Genomic DNA, 22,513 nt, shown 5'->3' with positions numbered 1-22,513 from the left:
CTTGGGTTTCCCTGTACTGGAGTACAAATACAGTTCTCTGCTAACTTCTTCCTTCCACTTCCCTGTGTCCCAAGGCAGTTAAAAACCAATCCCATCTGCGGAACAAAGGGCATGAATGTGGATTTATTTGTAGAAACTGTGGCCCTTCTGAGACTGAAGTGTGGTGGTTGTAGTTTACCTTCAGCTGTGCAGCAGTTTTCTGTTCTGTTGTCAAACATGTTGCAAACAAAGCTTACTCATCACATGTGTTCATGTTTTCCCCTCCCAGATGAGAGTGACATCAGACAAATCCCTCAGACTTGTGCTTTCCACCTTCAAAAATTTACGTGAAGAGCTTTGCCATCTGCAGGACGACTTGGGGGTGAGTCACACATCTCAGTGCCTCATCATCTGTGTCCCCAGCAGCAGAGGGGCCAGTACGAGGTGGGGGTCAGGGTGCTGGTGCTTTGTGACAGCGCTTATTCCTTACAGGAACCAAAACACTTTGAAAGGAAGAAAAGACCCTGATGAGTGAAATCAGATTTAAAGTTCTGACTCGGTGCAGACAGAGCAGTGATCACTGGCAGAGGGAGCTGTGGGTTAACTACAGGGGAGAAACACACACCACATGCTGGTTTTCTCCTGCAGTTCCATTGGCTCTTGCCAGAGCTCATTCCCACTTCACAGGAATGCTGCTGGTGGCTTTGACAGCTCCAGAGCTTCCCCAGGGTGGAAGCTGGAGCTCACTGGCTGTGGGGAAAGCAGGAGCAATTCCTACACCAGCACTGGAACCTTGACAGCATGCTCTAAAATAAAGTTGAGGGAGGGCAGAGGGAGTTTGGACTGTCATGCTTCACAGAGGGCAAGGTGTCTGTGCAGGGATGTGGTCCTAGTTTAAGTGGTTTGCTGTTTTTTTGTTTAATAACTCTGAATAATTCTTTCTGGGGCAGACTGAGAGCAGTGTCCAGGGTCCACTGAGTATTCTCTCAGCTTTGAAACATCACTTACTGATGACTCAGTATGCTGCTCTTGGAACCTGGGAAGAGCTCACTGGAGACTGGCAGCTATTGACCAAACCTACTCTTGTCTTACAGAAGTTAGAAACCGACAACGTCTTACTTAAGAAGGATTTGGCTTTTAAAGATTCTCAAGTACAAGAATATGAGACCATGCTGAGCTCCCTGAGAGAGAATAACCGTCAGCAGCAGGTAAAGCTGCAAAGCTACTGTCAGTGTAGCTACAGTCAGCTGAGAGGCAGCCTTGTGCTGGCTCTGGGTGTTCCACATGTGTGCCTGACACGTTGCTCCTGAGGAACACCACCAGGCCTTCCTTGCACTTGTTCTTTTAGCAAGGGCTGAGGGACAGCACTGCCAAGTGCCGCTCGCTGGAGGAGCAGCTGCTGGCGCTGCGGCTCAGCGAGGGTGAGAAGGAGTGTCAGCTGAAGGAGCTGGAGTATGGCAAGCGCGCCCTGGAGCAGGAGATCCAGAGCCTGAAACTGCAGGTAAGGGGTGGCCTTGTCCGAGGGCTGCTGGCCGCAGACACAGGCACTAACCTATCAACCATTCAACATTCGTGATGAAAACTCTCCTTACAAACAAAAAGTGATTCACTTTCCCTAGAGCTGCTCCAGCCCAACGCTCCAGACCAGCACGGACGAGCTCTCCAGCCGCTACGTGGAGATGATCAACAACCTGAGGGAGGACAAAGACCGCGAGATCCGCAGCCTCAGGGTGAGCTGGGGCTGGGACACGTGTACTGCCCGCCCTGCATGGGGAACAGGAAGGCTCTACCAGGTGGTCTTTTTGGGTGTCTTCTGGTTCTGCAGTTACTTCATACCTAGACAATGATGATGGCTGAGATACCCTTATGGTAGAACACAGAAAACCAAACCAAAGCCTCAGATGTAGAAACTGGGGGTTAAGCAGTCTTTCTCAAAGGGGTATTCTGTGTCCTGAGAAAGTAAGAAACCAGCCAAAAGACACCCAACAGAAGCCAAAAATAAATCCCACTCCAAAGCTTACGTAAGAAATGTCTTTTACATCACTGCACTAACATTTTACTACCCTGGAAGGCAGTTCAGCCTCGGCACTGGGGTATTTGCTTTGCTGAGTTATGAAACTATCAAAGAGATAGTGGGTAGAATGCAGTCCAGCTGCCACTTTCTGAGTCGATGGTGCTGCTCAATGCTCTTACTTGAAACACAGTGGGTCTCACTGCATTGCTTCAATGAAAAACCCACCCAAGTCCTCACCCCCCGTGGAGGGCACCTGGATGGGGCCCCCACCCCTAACTGTTCCTTCACTCCCGTGCTGCAGACGCAGTTGTGCCAATTCCAGCAAGACATATCACGGAGAGAAGGGAATAACAGCGACCTGCAAATGAAGCTGCATGAACTGACATCAATGTTGGAAGAGAAAGATGCTTTTATTAAACAACAGCAAGAGGTAACAAATACAACTTAGTTCTCTTCTAAGAACTCTTGTATTTAAGCCTCTACTTACTGTGTGGGTGGAAACTCAAGTCACTGGTACTCTCCTGGTTCAGGAGTCGGGGTTAGGGGTTTTTAACTGAATGCTGTTCCTCTGCCTGTGTTTTGGCAGGACAGACTTTTTCACACTGCTCTTTGAGAGAAATTTCTGCAAATTGTTATGACTTCAGTGAACTAATACTTCAGAAAACGTTATTCCATTGGAATGTTGACTTTTTGTTTTCTCAGGACCTTTTCAGATTGAAGCACGAGAAATTATCAGGCAGTCAGTCCCCTGGTGTCACAGCAGTCATCACCAAGAAGTAATGTCCTTCTTCACCTTTCTTAAAAATGCACCCTTTGGCTTTCCATGGTATAGGTCTGTTACACAGTTGTTCTGCACCTCAGTACAGCCTGGTCAACTTGAAGGGAAAAAAGATGGGAGATGAGATTTCCCGTCTGGGAGGGTTCAGTACTAAGCTCTGCACTGGCCATTGATGAGGATGATCAGCACAGTAACCTGACAGTGAAATGACTGTAGTGGCTTCTTAGTTACTAGTGAGACTCTTTGGGGATTAAGGGCTGTGGCAGGATCAGAGTGCAGCATCTGCATGTGAGTGTGGGGATTTCTGCTGACAGGTCTGTGACTTCTCCCTACAGGTACAGGAATCAGTACCCCATTCTGGGCCTCCTCTCTGATGACTACAAGGTCACGTCACCTGTCAATAAATCACAGACGATTGTAATTGAGAGGACTGGAGAGATATGGAAACATGTAAGTGCACCCAGAAACTGACTGTTCAGTACCTGACATCCCTAAGTGTTCAGTTTAACTTCAAAGCCACAGGTTAACTGGAGGTGACCCCAAGGACTGTGTCACGTACTGCACCCCCAGTCACTCTGTTGGAGCTCAGGGCTGGGCAGGAACACCGAATCCTATCAGTGAGGGTTTGCCCTGGAAGTGAGCAGCATGTGCACAGCCTTGGGCCCCGTGTGGAGCTGACCTGCTGTGCTTAGGCCTCCACGATACTCAAAGTACTTCCATGGTCCTTTTAACCCTCAGCCCAGTTTGAGTGGAGGAAACTAGTAGAGGAGAAATTTTCTCACCATGTAGTTTAGGTACCTGGTAAATTCCTATTCTTGGTTGTTCTCCAAAGTACAGAAGAAGTTCTTGCCCTCATTGTGTTTGCTGGGGCTGGGGAGCAGCTGGAGCTCCAGGACACGGCTCTGCCCACAGTGGGCACTGCCAGGCTGAGGCTGAGCAAGGAACAGCTTCCTGGCCACTCCAGACACTTGCAGTCAGGCTGTTAGAGAACATAAATACCTACTGAAACAACAGATGCTTTGTGTATGTTTGTTTTACCTACAGAAAGAACTCTGTATTTCCTTCTGCTTGTTTATTTCAGGAATGAAAGAAATGTCTAAAACATGAGAGCTGCTCGAAGGAGTTGACCAAGGACCAAAACTGCTTTACTTTCTGCTATTTTGCATCTGAAAGAGGTTCAGTCTGACATTGAGACAGGCTGGAGAACACGAGGGACATGGAAGCACAAAGATCATAGAAACCACCACCTCATCCCAACCATAAAGAGCTCAGGTACCCGTGTCCATAACCTGCCACTGACCCCTGCATACAGGTGTTATTTGCACTTTTCCACGCACTTACTTTTTGCTCAGAGAGCAGTGTGTCAGTCATCCTTTTGTGGGCTGCTGTTCTTCAGCCAGTCCTGAAGCAATCTAAGAGACAAAAGGAAGATGTTTGAAACCTTTTCCTCTTGGCAGTAGTAGCCCTGTTCTGTCCTGTTTGCTCATGCTGCCAAGTGGGAATGACACACATGGAGGTCCTGTATGTACTGCATGGCTGCTGTCAGTACACACTCACCCACAGATCTACGGCTGCCTGCTGGGGGTGGAGCAAACCCCAGTAGTAACCTTCATGGGGACCTTTAAGAATACCTCACTGCAAACTGCTGACCTGGTGCCTGTGTCTGGAAAACCAACATCACAGGATATCCCTTACTCCAGACAGAAAACACCTGAGATTTGGCTGCTGAGCTGGCAAGTCCCAGAGTTGCCTTGTTCAGGGGACTGGTTGGGCAAATGCTAATTTATTGGCCTTGATGAATCTCAGGTGAACCATTGTAAGTCCCAAAGTATTTACTGTGCTTGAAAATGTCAAGAAATCGGTATATTTTTATACAGAAATACTTAGTATGAAAACAGTTCATTGACTAAATTCCATTGTTAGAAACAACCTTTCATTTACAATTTTTGCGCCTTACAGGACCACAGAAATTCCCTCCAAATGCTTTGGCATTAGGAACCAAGTAATTGTCTAAACAGTGCAGTGCAGAGACTCACAGGGGAAGTTTTAACTATGCAATCAAAAGGTGCTTGCTCTTTGTCACGGGGCTCTTGCTTTGCTTTATTGCTGCAGATCTATATTTCTAGTCACAAATCATGTATATGCTAGACAATGTCTAATGGTGAAAGAAGGCTGTAGGCTCTGTGTAACTATAAAATAAACCCAAGTGTAATGTTCTGAATCCTGTCTCTCTGTAGGGGAAACATCCTCTGTCTACACAACATGCTGGAGAGGGGGTCAGGTGGTGTGATACCACCTTTCTTTAGACAACTTGTGCCTCTAACACACTTTACACGTAAAGGCAGCAGGTTCAGTCCCTTCTCCTGCTATTGCTAAGCCTCGGTTCATGCTGGGATGATGATGACACCCACCTCATGCTCTTCAGAAGAGGGAGACAGCTAAGTGCAAAACCTGCTCCTTGTGCTGCTCTGAGTCTCCTGCTGCTTTATAAGGCAAGAGTCTGCACCGTCAAATGATACTCACATTGCCCCTGCTTTAGAGGTTTAATTAAATAGCCTCATTTGCATGAGGAGGGCCTTTCCCCACTGAGAACAGTATATTGCTTTCTAACTCAGCCCCTCATTTCTGTACAGCAATTGGCTGCAACATGCACTTACACACACCCAGTTCACCCCCTGCAGACACTGAAGGGTCAGTGTATTCTGTCCCAGTGAAGGATTGCAGTCATCCCTCATCTAATGACTTTTCACCTTTGGTGACCTAAAGGACACAAACAAAGGAGGTAGCTCCCAGCTTTGTCTAGTGCCAGAGTTACCTGTGCCGATTGGTGCAGGTCCCTGGGGGAAAGGCACGCACTGCTCCGTGCTCAGCTGGGCCTGGCTGCTGGCAGCTTGACTCCATGCTGTCAGGAGTCACTGGGGAGGCCTCTGGATGCACTGCCCACACCACTTCCACGGCCCAGCCCCAGGACTGGAACCCCCACAGCAGCGGAAGGTGAGTGAAAGGCCCTTCAAGGGCAGGGACGGGGGCCTCTGCCCGCTGCCCATGCTTGGCAACTTCCCACAATGGGCAGGGCAGGGGAATGACCTGTTCTGCACACAGCTGCCATCACTGTCCCTTTGCAATCAGGGCATCTGCTCCCAGTGCCTGGAGATGGCATCATCTATCCCATTTAACAGCCCCAGTTTGCCCCTCAACCCAGACACCTTCCTCAGTGTGGGGAGCACAGATCGGCTCTGCCACAGCCTCACAGTGTTTTGGGACTGCCCTGCGCTGAAAGGGCTGCAGAGCTGAGAGCCCAAACATATTTTCCTCACAGATAATACAGTAGATACTTGTCAAAAAGATGAATCAGACCAGCAGATGAAACATAATGGCTATTTGGGGCTGGTTTTGTTTTCAAACCAAATGTACTTAAAATAGCAAGTACAGGGTGGTTGCTGTAGCCTCAGCTCTCACCTCTTCTGTTAAGCTGAAACGTATTTACAGAGATGAGGAAATCAAAGTTACCACTCTAATTATAAACAGTATACCAGATAATTTTTCACCTCAGTTTCAGGAAGATCCACATTTTTCAGGAACAAGTGAGAAAAATCACAGACAGCATTTACTTCCTCTACTTCCAGCACCACACGTACCTGCAACGCCTTCATCCATCCCGCGTGTAAGCAAGGAGCCCTCGCTGCCCAGACACCCCATGGCACGTGGAGTTTCTTGTTCTGATGCTGAAGAGCAGAAGGAAATTCTCTCTAGTTGCTGTCACTGACTTTTCCCCAGAGCTCAGTATGCAACAGGGAAGAGTTTCTCTGCTTCAGCTGCAAAACAAAAGACAGAGCCTTGGTTCACCAGCTCCTGACTGACAACTCCCACACGCTGTCCTGAGGAGTCCACACAGACTGAACATTCTGTCACAGAACCTGACCTTGACCTCGAAGGACTCTGCTGGTGGCTCTTGCATGTTTTCTCTCTCAATTCCATTACTTTTAATTGTGGGTATTTGAAACCTGAAGGAAGAAAAACACAGATGATGATCAAGACATGAATCACTTTTAAGTGCTCCTGGCTTTTGGGAGTTCTTAAAGTCTGTCATTCCAATAAAAACCTACAGTAAACAGATGTGACATTTTGGAGCAATCCTTCCACACGTTTGTGAAACTCACTGCTTGCTCAAGCAACCACAATGTGTTTGTACACCCCAGTCTGCATCACAGCAGCAGGCAGAGGAGAAACCCAAACACAAGAGCAGCTGAACTTCCTCACTGCTGTGCTCCAGAGCAGTGAACAGCTTCAGAGCCTCATCACCTTCCCTGCTCTTCATGTGTCTCTCATTTGCTTCCTAGCACCACTGAGGAACATGTCTGCTATGAAATGACTGAGCAGGACATGCCTGTAGAGCACTTCATCCCATCCTGAAGGCTCCAGCAGCTTGGGAAGCAGAGGTGTCTGCCGTAGCTCAGGGAGGGAGCCAGGCAGGGCTGAAGTACAGACTATAGAGAGCAGGGATCTGTGAAGTACTGACACATAAGTTATACTGTAATGACTGAGCAGGAAGCATTTTTAAAATCATGACACCTCCCCAGTAGCAATAGAAGAGTACAACAGCCATGACAAACTCTTTTAAACATTTACTGGGAAAGCGTCCTGGAACGAATTGAGCAACTGTGCCTCAAACTGATGAGGATTCAGGTGAAATTTTATTGTAGTTCATGAGATTTTAAATGACACTTCCTAGTAAAGTCTTGTGTCAAGAATATCAACCAACTGCTTGCTTTAAAACAGAATTTCAGTTATTAGGGAAATTTCAGTTACTGTAGGAAAAAATAAAGGTTCCTGCTGAGTCTCACCTTCTGTTGGATGAACAGATTTACAAAAAGATCCTAAATTACTCCAACATCCACAAAGAAAGAGGACTGCATACAACATAACTTCCTCTCAGGTTTCTCTTTATCTAGCCAGCACATTCCTTTATTTTCCCCTCCCAAACCCCAACTTCTCTGTCCTTTCCTCCACAGCCCCAACATCACACCCACAATATACTGAACAGGCCTTGCTATGTTGGCTTTCTTCCTCCTTCCATCCCTCACAATATTACTTCCTGTTTTCCCAGCCACCAGAGCCCTCCTCACAGCTCCAACCCCCTTCCTGTGCCTATTTCACCACCCAGCTTGGACAGGCAGGTGAAGAGGCTTTGACAGCCACAGCTCTATGGAAAAGCATCTTCTGGAAGGAAAAGCAGAAGCACCACTGAGAATTTCAAACTGCAAGAACAATATCCAAGTCCTGAAGAGCAGCACTGGACAGAACCAGCCAACATCCAAACGGGGGCACACACACTCCCAGCAGCACCCCAGCTAGTGAATTGTGAAATCACTGTTCAAACAAGAAGTCTTGCAAACTTAGTTTTTTTAACTGTTTGAAATTTAACAACATGTGGGTAGCAAACCATTAACCTTAACACTGGGACAGTGAAGTCTTGAGCCTCTTCCTCTCTTTGGCAGACCTTGTTTCCACAGTCTCTCTTCTCAGCTGGGTTTCATTGTCCATACACTGCCAAGGAAAAAAAGAGACCAACAGTATGAACAAACAAGCATTCAAAAAGCTAATGCAATAACCCAACCCAAGAGAAGTGGTGATGCATCTTGAGCCCTCCTGTGGGACATCCTGCCAAGTTCACTAACCCAGCTCCTCCACCTGACCACCACCAGGGGCAGAGCTCCCACAGGCTGTGGGAGCTCTGCCCCTCCTCTGCACCAGCTGCCAGTCCCACACACCTTCCCATGGCCATACCTCAGCTCATCTGATAGCCAACCACAGTTGCAGTTTTCACAACCACTGTTAGCTCTCCCACATCTTGAAAAACCTGTTCCTCACAGATTGTCATGTTCCCAAAGGTATGACTTTTTTTTCCTCATTAGGTGGACTCACACACTGTTAAACCTCATCATCAATTTCAGCTTCTGGAATACAAAGTTAAAGAACTTCATCATTCTGGAATACAAAGACAAAGTTGTAAATGAATGAAACTTTTATCCATCAGCCATTGTACACTTTCTGCTCTCTTTAAATATGTTTAAAAAAACCCTTTTGTGCCCTCTAAAATATGTAGCTTTAAGGCAAGAAGAAACTAGATGGAACAGAAAATATAGGTAATGAAACCGATGCCCCTCAGTTTACCACACTCTTAAGAACAGCAGATACCACTCACCGACTGCATTAAGCAACCAAACTGAACACCACTAAACTGTTCACCACAGAAAGAATTAACACACAGATGTAACTTTTATCTATCAGATATATAAAGGTCAAAGGCTTTCACTGCATTCCTAGGAAGAAACACTACTGTTACCCTCAAACACACACTGTAAAATGGAAACCTCAATAGTTCACCAGTAAACACCAAGTGTGAGCAAGAAGTATGAAAACATGATCTGAATGTAATGCTTCGAAGCATTATGTCCCCCTTTCACACTGCTGTCTGAAACACTGCCCCTCCAGAACCTGAACTCCTGCCTTTTCTATCCCCCATGTCCTGTTCTGGACACCATGGACATGGGGTTAAGTCTTTCCACAAAGCTGGCTACAGACAAGGAGAAAGTACATGATTACTCCATCTATCTGGGGAATGGGCAAGCACCAGTGTGTGCTCTGTCACAGAATGAACACCTTCAGGCTGCTATGGAGAAACTCCTTCAGTTTACGTATTCAACGTAATGTTGAGGAATAAAGCACTAAAACTGTCAGTAAAACACAACTTTAACCTCTATGATTTTTTGAATGCTAGGGCCTCCTCATCTGATTGCTGGGCATAAAGAAAGAAGCAGCATAAAAAACCTCAGATGAACAGGTCAAAGTCTGCATCATTTGGTACAAAAGCTGGCTGTGAGCCTGCTGGAAGTCCTTGCTTAGGAGCTCACATAATACCACACTCTGATTTTCCAAGTTTTTAATCTCTTACTGATGTCAGAATCCAAGTCTTCTAAAAAGAGAAGGAAATTAAAGACAGCAGCATTTTTAGTATTTCATTTTGCGAGCTGTTCTTATTACATAGATAAAAAGACAAAACCTACCTGGCTTGTCCCAAAATATGTGAGGAGTTTTATCTTCTCTTTACTCAAAGGAAAGAATTTCAAAGGCACATCAGTACCACACGTGACCATTATCTCAGCAATAAGCACAAGCACAGGCATTACCTGTAACTTTAAAGGGTGAACTAAAACTCCAGCACTCTGCAACAGTCTGTTAAATATACCTCAACTAAGTTATTTACTTGAAATGTTATTAAAACATGAATTAGTAATTCAAAAGATTATGCAAATTTCCTAAACTCCATAAATGAAAAGCAAACTCCAAAAACTTGGAGTGCAAGAGATGCATTTTATTGTACGCCCGTTACGATGAGGAACACATTTAGAAATCATAATCCCACATAACAGTGACAATCTTATTTTACAGCGTGTACATCAGTTTTTACAGCCACATAAAACACGTATTTTTCCTAAGAGATTTCCCAAATTGAACTTTCTGAAGTTTAGAAATATAAAAAAAAAATTTATTCTCAAGGAACTGATTCTCATCTGGTGCAAAAAACCAAAATATGAACATTATCTGAAACACAAAGCCACAATATAGCATGAAGTTACAATTTATCATGTGAACAGCTGTGTGCAAACATGAAGCAACTAAAAAAGTAAAAAATACACATTATATGCATAACATTTATGAACAGGTTTGTCATTAAATAGCCCTAGAGCAGCTCGTTATATTAAGCGCCATTTGATCTGCAGCATGCTAACACAAAGCATTGGTTAAAGGGATGCATATTTTAAATGTATACACTGTAAACTGAAGATCCACCTCCAAACTCTAATGGCAGCATATTTTTTTTCTGGTTAAATACTGCATATATACTTTCTTACAGATTGAAAATGCATGTTTATAGCATGGTATAGTCTTTTAAAGACTCGATTAAAAGGTGCAATTTTATGTCTCTATTGAAAATTTCATATTAGGAGGTAGGACAGTAAGAGCCATACCTGTTAAGGACACTGCCCCACAGAACTTCTAAGTACTTTGAATTTTAATTCAAAAAAACCCTCTACATTTCCAACTCTGTTTTAATATTCTTTTTAGAGAAGACTTTAAAGTAGCGAGAAAAAACCAACAGTGTTGAGACACAACACTATGAGCTGCATCCATTTCATCCTTAAAAAAAGTCAAATTCAAAGTTAATTGTTATATGTGCCATACTGAACAACATTCAACTGTAGTTTCAGATAAAAAAGGGAAATTATGTACATACACATCTTTAACCCTAGCACCAGAACACCACCTCTGAGATCATAACATAATGCTCTATTTTAAACATCATATCCTGCAATAGAATAGGTTAGCAGCTTTGAAAACCATTAAAAACTGACTTGTTGGACCTAAACTAAAAGGAAACAAAAGCAGTTTCCCCAATGAAATGTGTTTTGTTGTTTCTTTGTTATAAAAAAGGGACAACCCCCTCCCTCCCAATTTGACCGGTTCTGGAACTCAATTTCCAGGCGCGACTTAAAAACGTTATGATCAAGTGACAGACTGACACTCTCCTTGCAAGAACTGCACGACAACTTACGACTTGGTCGCCTCTGCAAACAGTTTGTAAATAACCCCACCATGTATCTGAACTGTTTTCATATTGGAGACAAATGCTGTTAGTGACAAAATGGACAACACAATCACCTGTTTCATCTTCTATAGCTTAACAATGAGTAATGCTCTTAATTTGAAGACATTCACCCATCTTTCTCCAAATTTAAGACATTCATCCATCCTTCTGCATTCGATAGTGCTCTTTAGGTTCTGATAAGCAACAATCATAGGGCTATGAGATCCCCTGCCAACCCTAATACTTTTAAGACTTTTAATACAAAGAATGTAAAGTTATGATTTAATATCAAGCTTTGAAACCAGGAGAAACAGTTCGTGAGAGATTTTTTTTTTTCCCGTATCACAGTTTCTACATTGCTTCCTTCTGGAGATCATATATTACATTATGGCCTCTTTGTGGTGCCTCATTATGTGCTGATTTTTTTCAGATGGTCTACGGAATCCCTTTTTGCAATACTCACACCTATGGGGATAGTCTTTCGTGTGTATGGATATGACGTGTCGTTTAAAGCCCGACGCATCCGTAGTGCTATATTCACAATACTGGCACTGATACACTTTTCTTCCGCTGTGGGTCTTCATGTGCTTCTTAAGTTCGTTTTGCTGCCTAAATCCTCTTTTACATCGTTTGCATTTAAAAGGCAGGTCCTTTGTATGAACTGAGAGGATATGCCCACTAAGTACAAAAGGATCTGACGTTTTAAAGTCACAGTGCCTACACTGATGGATCTTTTTACCTTTATGGGTCTCGCTATGCTTTTTGAGCTCAGAGGGGCGATGGAAGCCTTTTTCACACACCTCGCACTTGTGAGGAAAATCCTTTGTGTGAACCGAAATAATGTGTCGCTTCAGGTCACTGGAATTGGTGCTCTTATGGTCACAGTGTGGACACTGATGAGTCTTATGCCCTTGGAATAACTCTGTGTGCTGCTGCAGTTCCTTTTCATCTGTGAAGGCCTGGGGACAGTGCTCACACTTAAAGGGCAGCTCAGTCCCGTGTTTGGTTTTGATGTGAGTTTTCAGATTGGACTGATCAGCACACCTGAAGACACAGTGCTGGCACTGGTATGGCTTTTCCCCAGTGTGGGTCCTCATATGCTTTTTCAGCTCTGATGGGTGACGGAATCCTTTCCCACACTCCACACAGACATGAGGGAAGTTCTTACTGTGAACTGCAAGCAGATGTCTGTTGAGGAGTCCCTGCTCTGCAGTTTCATAGTCACAATATTTGCACTTGTGTAGCTTAGGCTCCTTGTCCCTCAGTATTAGTTTGTTAGAACTCAACGGGCTCGCTTCTCTGTATCTTCTTGTATATTCTGTAAACTCATGGGTTTTATCAACTTTATTTATAAGTTTATGGCTTTCCAGATGATTGTGGAAACTTACTTTTTTGTTAGTTGTGAAGTCACAGTCTGTGCACTGGTATTTCTTCTTAATCATATGATCTGGATGATTCTTCATATGCCTTTTCAAGAATCCTCTGGATTTAAATTTTTTCCCACAAATATGACAAGGGTAAACTGTTAAGGGCTGTCCATCAGGACCTATTATAACAGCTGTTTTTAAACAAACAAAAACAAGTTATGAAGGAAACAAATTCACTGATTAAAAAGTTTCAAACAGCCAACTGCTTGTTCAGATTCATGCACTTACACTTGCAGCAGACAGAATGGTTCAGTAGTTTAAAAACAACCAATCCACAGCACCTATAGTTTATATAGTTTTGGTTTAGAAACTGCTCAAACAGGTCAGTGATGGCATATATGCAGTGAATATAACCACGATTATTTTCTGATAGCTTGCAAAATTCAAATGAATTGCGTTAGCCCTAGGTGTACTGACTCTGAAGAGCACAAAGCACGACATTTCTATGCACAGAACCGGAGGGGGGGAAGGACACAGGAAATACGCAAATCACCATTTCTATTTTTGAAGTCTGTATCAACTTAGGGGAAAAAAAGGAATAGTACAGGAGTAAGTGCCACTCCATGACAGTACACATAACTATAGTGTTTACCTGTTTGCCATTGCCTGGCCTCTCCTCTCCTCCTTTTCTTGGTTTTTTGTTTTAGCACTCTATTAGTGCTAATGCTATCACAAATCTGCAGGTATTGTGTTGCATTACCGTTTTTGTTTTCTAATCGTGTATCCAAGTTATTTCCTAGAAACAAAAATTAGACACCATAAAAAACCTTAAACGACTTGTTTCTCCGGGACTGATGACTGGAATTGCACAGCAGCGTATCTACTTTCATTTTAAACTGCCCATTCCTCTACACCGAACATATATAAAAAGATTGCCAATACAAAGCACTATCTATCCTTCCTGGCAAAAGTCAAGAATATCACTGTTTGAACATTGATTCCTCTCCAAATATATTCCTCAATTTATCATGCTTCTCAAGACATTAATTTTATTAGGAGTTATGCTGGTTGTTTCCTTTTATTTAACTTGGTTTTGTTCTCAACAACTCCACCATCTCCTTTCTTGATTACAAAACTGTATTAAAAAACCTGGCAGATCCTCCCAACTTCCCCACCCACTCAGAAGGCCTACAACACACCTGGAACTGTTTTCATTTCAAAACAGTACTGAAAGACTATGCAGTCCTTCCCTATATACTTCAAGGATAATTCTCTGCATTCACCGATCAGGAGAACTGACACACCAAAGTGTATTTTAATGCTGTGCCAAGCACAGTTACACTTTCTTACCTGCCGCTTGACCATCTTCGTATCTTCTGGGGAGCCTTCTTTCATCTCCTGCAGAAAATGGTATTTTAGTCATTATAAATCACAATTCTTTTTGAAGGCAATGGCTTTGAAAGTCTGATAATGAGAGAAAACTAACTTGGCTAACAAGTAACAGATGAAGGCTATCCAAACGAGATGTTCAGTTCACAGTCAGTTCAGTCTTGCAATTTTGAGTCCCAGGAAACAAAAGCACATCTTTGTGAGCAGCTGACACCCACTAAACCTGCATTTGCATGCTTACCATGCTGTCTGTCCTGCTTCTCATAATTAACATGCTTGTTCCTGCAACCTTTTATCCTCACATATAACCTCAGATATCAACCCAGAAACGAGGTTATCTGAAACCCACCATTTGTTCTTCAGATCAAAGTACTTTGTCTCTCTGGAATAGAACCAGGCAGATATGACGACTTGGAGTTTATCAGCTGCTCAGCACTCAGCTACATGAGGTACTACAAAATTCTGGGAGTTGGAGAAGTAATATCTTAAAAGTGTATTCCCCATTTGGGATTGAAAAGTGCTAACTGCCATATGCCAAGGCTCTGCGGTTCTAAACCACTTTGTCAGCCCAACTACTGCCCTCAGAGATATTACAACGATGAATTTTAACTGCCTTGCTTATTTCATTGTAACATAAAGCATGGAAGACCCGATATCCTCTGAATACACATTCACCATGCCAAAAATCAGAGAATAGGATATGAAAGAAAAGAATATTCAGAATTTGCAATATATCCTGATAAGACACTTCTACTGTTTGAAGCACAGCTGCAGAGTACAAATTACCTTTTTGCTTTTTGTTTCTAACCTGAAGGACTAACAGACTTCAAACAGGTAAAGAAACTGAAATGATTAGAAACACGTTTATACATTTATCCCTACTATTCCCTTTGGAATTTTTTCCCCCTTCCTCTGAGCCAATGTACAATATTTAAGGCTATTCTTGTTTTTGTAAGATCTTCAACAGCCAACTTAATCATTAAACGCCCCACATTCTGTACACCTGAGCTGGAATTCAGAACAGTACCAAAATTTTCCTTTCTACTTCAGAAAATTCCAACATATAGCATTCCATTCATTACATGGAAGACAGACAGCCACTCAAGCAATCTCTAACTGTTTGACAGGACAGGACTGGAAAAAATCCCACTGATGTAAAATGGAGTTGTTTTCTTCACATGGATCTGCAAAAAACCCAAGGACCTCACGTGTGAAAGGTCATAAATGATGTCAAATTGACTTTTCACATCGTTTTACTAACTCCACTAACTGACACTGCTAACAGATCAGAAGGAGCCATTTCCAAACCACTAGGACATGGTGAGAGATTATCAGATTCACACAGAGATTCTGGAAGCTGGACTTGGGAGAAAATCATAGAAAGGACTTTCAGAAAATAAACATACAGATTCCTACCGTAAGCAGCAGCCCAAGCAACAGGGACAAAGGTTTTATTCACGCCAGAGTCTTCAAGCTGTGTTTCTGGAAGTGATGTAGCTTCTTCTTCACCTACAATAACTTCCATATAAACTTCATCTGCTATTTCTGCACAGCCTGGATTAAAGGAGGAGAATAAAGCTTTAATTTTGTTCTGCTCATACTAAACTTCCCTTCATTGAATTTGTGCTCCCTCTGACTGATACCCGTCAGAAATTACTTTTCTCCTTCTGACATTCAGAACCATCCCTTCCCTTAGGGGATCACTGTTTACTCAGACATTCTTTAAAGAGAGAAAACACATATCAATAAATATAAATGCAAACCAAATACCACAGTAAATTCAAGCCTACCAACTTATAAACTTGTAACTGATGACTTTTATTTGCCACTTTGCCAAAAAGCTGATGAAACAAGGCAATTCACAGCAGGAAAACAGAAAAAGGGGAAATTTGACTAACCTCATTAACTTCATCCATGGACATGTTAAATCTAACACAAATAATGAAATGATTGCATACAGCATGCACAAAGTGCATTTATCCACATCACTTTAAAATAATTACAGCCTGCTTTTTATTTTTAGGGAAGATAAGCTTAGTTTTCTACTACTTCATGATGAAGAATGCCGGTCTCGGGCCAGCTGGGGTTGAGGTGATGCACTGAAACACACTAAACCCACTCAGGATGGCTGAACAGGGAGCATTGCCATGAGCAAGGGCTGCCCCGCTGTATGCAAGCCCCTAATTTATTGTCCAAGTTACACAGTATCTGTTTTTGCTTTTACATCCTGCTGACCTTCAGGCTTTGCCCGTTTTCCACTCTCATGCTGCTGCTTCTCACACTCGCAACATTCTGGAACATTAGCTCATTCACCAGCAACCAGTCTCATACCCTGAAGGTCACTTTTGCCAATTACCAGCTCTTTATTCCCACAAAGAATCCCTCAGAAAAATTAAAGAAGTCCTTGAGAATGGAGTTACACTGTTGTACAAAACAGCATGAGAAACAAAAATGTTTCTTATTATGCTTACTAATATCTTCATCTTCCTGAGAAGAGTCCTTAACAGCCATGTAAACCATTTTTTCTCGTTGCATTCTACCAACACCTCCTTGTTCAATTACTCCAGCTACAGAATGTCCATTGTGAAAGTCACTCTCAGTGACAATTTCTGTCCCACCTTTAACAAAAAGAAGTTAAACACATTAAGTAAATGTAAACAAAGCCACAAGATTCATTTCAGACTGAAATATTTTCTTCTTATTTACAACAGAACTATTTCACAAAACTCCAATTTGATGTTTTTACATCCACGTCTGCTACAAAATCATGCTTTGGAGCAGACAATAAACAAGGTCTCTCAGTGTGACCTGATAAATTCAAGACAGATCAGCTACTTCCCCAGAAGGATCAAGAACCTTTTACGTATTCTAGCAGTGCGCTCAGGTGTGACTGGAAACACACACCTGCCCATGCCCACCAAAAAACTGACTGTAGTTCTCATCCTGCCCAGAACACAGCCTCTAAATTCTACCTTGAGATGTGAAGAGCTGACTCTTATGCCTCTTCTACTCCATGAAATATCCTATTTCTTCACTTGCAAAAACCCGATTCTTAGTTAGTTTTTCCTACAAAGACTATTGTGTGTGTCTCAGAGTCATTACATGGGACTGAGTAGTAACTTACACGGGCATCACACTTCACAAACTATGAAAGAGCTGATCCAGCAATGACTTCAACAAGGAAAATGCTATTCAGAGAGAAAGAGTGGCAGCAATGTAAGGTGCTGCACCCAATCCCTAGAGAAAACACAATCTGAAGACTAACAGTTGGAAAGATGGAAATTATTAAGTTAGGAAGACAGAACTACCCACACAGTCCTCCTCTGGGTAACTAACAAGCTTTGGCCCACTGACTTACTCAGCAGAAGCAAAAGAACAAGTTCCAACCTGGAACTTGACATTGATGCTTGAGTCAGAGAGAGGTGGCAGATAAATATTGATGCTTAGTCTACCATGTATCTCAGGAACTGAACAGTGAGCAGAGAAGCTGAAGGTTATAGCAGAACCGAGAGTCCTTGTTTGCTGCAATTAATGGTCACAATGGAAAATATCAGTGCCTGCATCCAAATCAAATACATTGACCCATCACTCCCTGTGTTTTGTAAATGGAAGACTTTTCCAAACATCCCTTCTTCAAACAGACAGAAGCAGCTCTCCTTCTGCAATCAAAACATGGAATTTCAGTTTCTCCTAGCTAAATGTGTAACTTGAGTTAGCTGCACCTCCACTTGCAAAGCACCTTCAAGTGCTGGATCCGTCCTATGCAAAAGAGAACTGCATAACAATTCTGGGTTTCTAAGCTCAGTTTGGAAATGACTGTATGCCTAAAGCTCCAGTAATCTTCCCCCTGCTCTTCATCTAGGCCACCAAAGGCTGTTCAATGAGAGGAATCCACCCTAGAGGCTTTTCTGTGCTGACACACAGTCTTGTAACATTGGAGAGTGCAGTAGCTGAAAAACAGCTGCAGACACCCAACTGCTTCTACATTAGGGCTTAAGTTGCCTGAAAATAAACACTGCTAATCAAAACAGAACTCCAGACTAAGGCACACCCGGTATTTACCACATACAGGCAGCTTCCACAAATGCTACAGTCTACAAAACATTCCAGTCAGTGGATTACATGGAATTAAGAATAAACAACAACAAGATCCTGTCATACTTCATACTACTGAAAGAACACATAAAATTTAAAAGGTACCTATTTCAACATCATCTTCAGCTTCAGCTTTAAATATGTATACTTTGATAACTTCTGAACCGAACCCATCGTCTTTAGCAACGTCATCATTTGCCACCTCGGTACTGATTTTCAAGGGAGTGCTTCCTATATGATCCAATTTTTCTCCAACATCATCCACTGCAAAGATAAGAAAATAACCACGAAGTTCACATACATTTTGCAAAACTCAAAGTAATCAGTAGCATGATTTCTGCACTATTATCCCCACTCACAGTAAAGGTTTGTGTTAACAAACAGCTGTTACAAAACTGTTCATCTCAAGAAACTTAGAAGAGATTCCAGAAGTTCAGTACTCATTTTACTGTAACTCAGGAAGCACAGCAAGTTACAGAATGAAGGACACAAGAGGGAGCTTGTGATCAAAGAGAAGGTGGTAATCAGTTATGTCTGAAACTATTATACTTAGAAAGCAAAAATGTATCAGTGCATAAAATTAAACACAACTATAAAAAATGTTAAAAATTAACCCAGAATTGCCTGTTACAGTCAAGAGTCCCCAAAAGTTTCACTGATTAAAATGCAATAGTTGAAATTGTTATGAAGACTGATGGAGTATGTTCCCAGTGAAATAAAAATTTGACTACATCTTCACTATTTTGCACATCTTCATTATTTTATCCAGTTTATCACTTGAATGAAGAATTGTTGTATGCCATACAGCTGATTAAAATATGCAGTGACAAAAAACCCAAATACCATGTGACATTAACTCATTCTTTGTGTATGCAAAATGTTATTTGTCTATTTCAAAATGCTAATTTTATTTATACAACAAAAATCACATTCAAACTGTTAAAAGTGTGGAAGTGACAGTATTTGGGTAAAAAGGCTACTGACACAGATATCCATAGATACACTCCCCAAACTGCCAAGGTGGAGGCCAACTGCACTAAGCATCTTTCCGACGTATGCATGGCCAACATGCTTCTCTCAGGGATAAAATTAGCCCCTGTGCAGATAGCCTACAGAAACCTGTGCAATGCTGGACACCCACCAAGGTCCCCAGAAGAGGAGAATTACACAAAATGTAAACAAAACCAGAAAGAAACACTTCTCGGGGAAATACCAGTTTACTGCATACATAACATGGAAATATGCACATATTAGGTAAGAGAAAATCACTAAAATTAATATTAAAATGACAGCTGTTTTGTGAATAGCATCTATTCTGTGGAGAGACTGAGGAAAGGATGGCTTATCTCGGGATGGCTGCAGTGCTTCCCAATAACACAATCTCAAGGGCTCCAAGGGACCTCAAAAGATCAAATCCCTCTTCAAGTTTCCTGCCTTCAGTGCAGCAATGACTGCTCTTGAAGAGCTGCCTTTAAATACCTCAGGCTGCAGCCTGGGGGTACTAAGGTAAGCTGGAGCTACGTGAGGTGGTTCAGAACCTGCTAGAAAAGGGGCAGATGCCTTTCTTGTCACAGGGTGGGAATTTACCCCAGCAATACCAGACTAAGCTCTTCCTACTCACAGACAGGATTCCACAGAGACAACTATCCAACATTGTTCTTCATTCCCATTGAGGAATCTCATTTCTATTTGACAAATCTTGGATCATGTCAGGACTAGATATAATGTAGGTAAATATAAATCAGTGTTTGATTTTGTTTTAAAACCTCTGACAATTATGTATTTTGCTGAAAATTAACTGGAAAACATTAAAAATAAAACACTATGTTTTAGTTGTTTCTTTTTTGTAATAAGTGCATTGCTGGAAAAAATAACAAAATTGGATCATTAGGGGGAAAAAAATCTTTAGGAAAAGAATTTTTGTTTTTTTAATCTCAATGCCAGCAATAGCAACACTTTAACCTGTTAGAATCTGACGTGTACTGCGTGGTGCTGGTGTTACCTTGCAGGACAATGTGAGAACAGTGAGAGAATGAACACCATGCACAAGAAAGTCACCACAGAGAACCTGGCACATTCATTGGACACTCAAGTTTACCGGCAGCAGGTTATTAGTGTATCTTTACACCCAGCATGAGAGTGTGATTGCATCTGCTAACTGGAATTTTCCACGTTGCCAGAAGGAGTTTTTAGAAGAGAGGACTATACATCCTCTGCTACCATGAAAGATGCTAAAGATATTGACCTTAGAAAAAGTATTTCCATACATTTACTGTGCTTGAACTTATTAAAGACTATTCTCTTTTCTGTATTGTTTTTACAAGTTTGTTACACATAGTCTTCAAGAAATGACTTAGGACAATGAACATTTCCACTGCATGTCTGCATCTTTGAAGGACTGGAGGTAACTAACAGTGCAAGGTGGGAGGCATCATCTATAGAGCTGTGTGACTAGACATGCTGACCAAACACAGGGCTATGTAAAGACTGAATGGAAGAAATCCCTACCTGTAAACTGTTACTGTGGGCTTAGAATTGGTACATTACTACTGAATTATTTTCAAATCTGCAACTCAAGCCACACCAACTTTTTCATAAATTTTATAAACATAACACATTATTGGTTTAACAAAAAATAAACATTTCTGTACCAGGAGGTTATCTAACACCAGCAGCTTCCTACTAAATAGGGGAGCCATCACATACATGTGATAAGAAGTCTTCCTGAAGGCAAAAATTTCTAACTATTTAAGTAATATCAGGTGACAATGACAGTATACCACCATGTTATCTGGTGAAAAAACCCACACAACTTAGATAGTTGCCTCACCAGGACATCAGTTGTAATACAACAAAGACTATATGAAAGAAAAAAAAAGTGGATTTTTTTTATTTTACAATTTTTAGGATAATATTTTCAACCAAAACTATCAAGTAAAATACAGTTTTTACAGTCACATGTTGTGTTTTACTGTTTCAAGTAAAGCCCTCAAATTTTCAATATCCTTTAAAATCTAAAAAGCCAGGGGCAAACTTAAAACATGATTTTTAAAATTAGTGGTTACTCCCACACCATCAATCATCCTGTGTAATTTCAAAGACCTTCAGTCTCCACAATTTAAGCTCAAGTGATGGAAACATATTGGGAAGCCTGTGTATCCAGGGCTTCAAGAATCACTCTTCTGAAAATGCAAAAGTGGAATATAACAAAATATGGAAAATATAGAGAGGAATGAGAAAATTATACTGATATAGACTGTCATGTGTAAGATTTTGCCTTTTGTTTCAAATACTTCAATAACAAACATCAGCAAATCAGAGATTGTTACTGCTTGAATTGCTGTCTTATATGAAGTAAATGTCGTTGTTTCCATCTATTTTTAGACACATTCAGGTAAGAGGAAAACAATCAACACGGCAGGACATGTAATCTTTGTCAAGTTTCCAAATATTATGACTTTTCAAAAAAACAGACAGTGAAAATATTCTATTATCCAAGTAGTATTATTTCAGTCACAGACTGCTAACCCATCAGTGCTAAATTATTTGATGACTTTTCCCAGTGATAGGTCTCAGGAACAGGAATGCTTACTTTATGTCAATGGAATATGAAAGTGTCTTCTAAATCTGGCTCATCCACCAGAAGCACTACATATTATTATCTCATCACTTAAAATTAACTGAAAAAAACACAACAGAGAACCTTTATAAATATATGCTGAATCCTCCTGAATAAACAAGGTTTAAAGGAAAACTCAGCACACTTCCAACTTTAAACTTACCTTACTCGGCTGTTTTCAGGTGTGTGATGTCCAGATTCACCGTGGATTGCCAGCTCCCAATTCATGTGATGCCTCAGCATGCACTATGCTGGTGATATCACACCCACCATAGGAGCCCGTAGGGATAACACAAGGGCAAGATAAGTCCCATGGTTTTGTCAAGTTTCCATATGTTTCTAATGTCTGATATGTCCCATAGGTTACAATATAGGAGTATTAATATTAAAATGTTTAGCAAGTTATGTAACACTGTACTGTAATAGACTAAAAAGGAGGTGGTGGTGGAACAGTACCTTACCCCTAAAGCCAGCTCCAGTGTTGTTCTTTGGTGGGTATGAGGTCAGCAGCATAGTGCATGCAGGGCCGACACACGGATCGGGAGCTGGCAATCCCCTGTGGGTCTGAATATCGCAAACCTGAAAAACAAAAAAGGGCACACTTTAAGCTACACGTGTGCTG

The 22,513-nt window shown here is 41.9% G+C and overlaps 2 protein-coding genes across 9 annotated transcripts in view; one reads left to right on the top strand and one right to left on the bottom strand.

Moving 5' to 3' along the window:
* Nucleotides 1-268: 268 nt before the first annotated feature.
* Nucleotides 269-4,992, top strand: LOC133629097 (protein POF1B-like; the record flags this gene model as incomplete). Its single annotated transcript, XM_062019753.1, has 8 exons — nucleotides 269-361; nucleotides 1,074-1,187; nucleotides 1,328-1,480; nucleotides 1,599-1,709; nucleotides 2,295-2,423; nucleotides 2,696-2,769; nucleotides 3,107-3,221; nucleotides 3,853-4,992. Coding segments are annotated over 8 exons (795 nt in total), but the record flags the coding sequence as incomplete, so codon positions are not given.
* Nucleotides 2,385-22,513, bottom strand: part of LOC104558149 (zinc finger protein 711) — a 32,223-nt gene continuing 12,094 nt past the window's right edge. For 3 of the 8 annotated variants that reach the window (XM_062019746.1, XM_062019747.1, XM_062019748.1), the window contains 6 exons: nucleotides 18,378-18,536; nucleotides 16,649-16,795; nucleotides 15,594-15,731; nucleotides 14,139-14,186; nucleotides 13,441-13,584; nucleotides 10,126-12,979 (listed from right to left, as the gene is read on the bottom strand). In XM_062019746.1, coding sequence (XP_061875730.1) covers nucleotides 11,802-12,979; nucleotides 13,441-13,584; nucleotides 14,139-14,186; nucleotides 15,594-15,731; nucleotides 16,649-16,795; nucleotides 18,378-18,536 — 1,814 coding nt within the window. In that variant the 3' untranslated portion in view covers nucleotides 10,126-11,801. Of the gene's footprint in view, nucleotides 2,869-3,569; nucleotides 3,751-4,112; nucleotides 4,184-6,409; nucleotides 6,587-6,693; nucleotides 6,776-8,221; nucleotides 8,319-8,558; nucleotides 9,748-10,125; nucleotides 12,980-13,440; nucleotides 13,585-14,138; nucleotides 14,187-15,593; nucleotides 15,732-16,648; nucleotides 16,796-18,377; nucleotides 18,537-22,352; nucleotides 22,471-22,513 lie in introns of those variants that run through there. The other 5 variants (XM_062019750.1, XM_062019751.1, XR_009820957.1 and 2 more) reach the window with 4 other exon arrangements.

This window comes from Colius striatus, unplaced genomic scaffold (assembly GCF_028858725.1).
Source record: "Colius striatus isolate bColStr4 unplaced genomic scaffold, bColStr4.1.hap1 scaffold_145, whole genome shotgun sequence".
NCBI lineage: Eukaryota > Metazoa > Chordata > Aves > Coliiformes > Coliidae > Colius > Colius striatus.
This window is presented reverse-complemented; position numbering and strand designations above follow the sequence as displayed.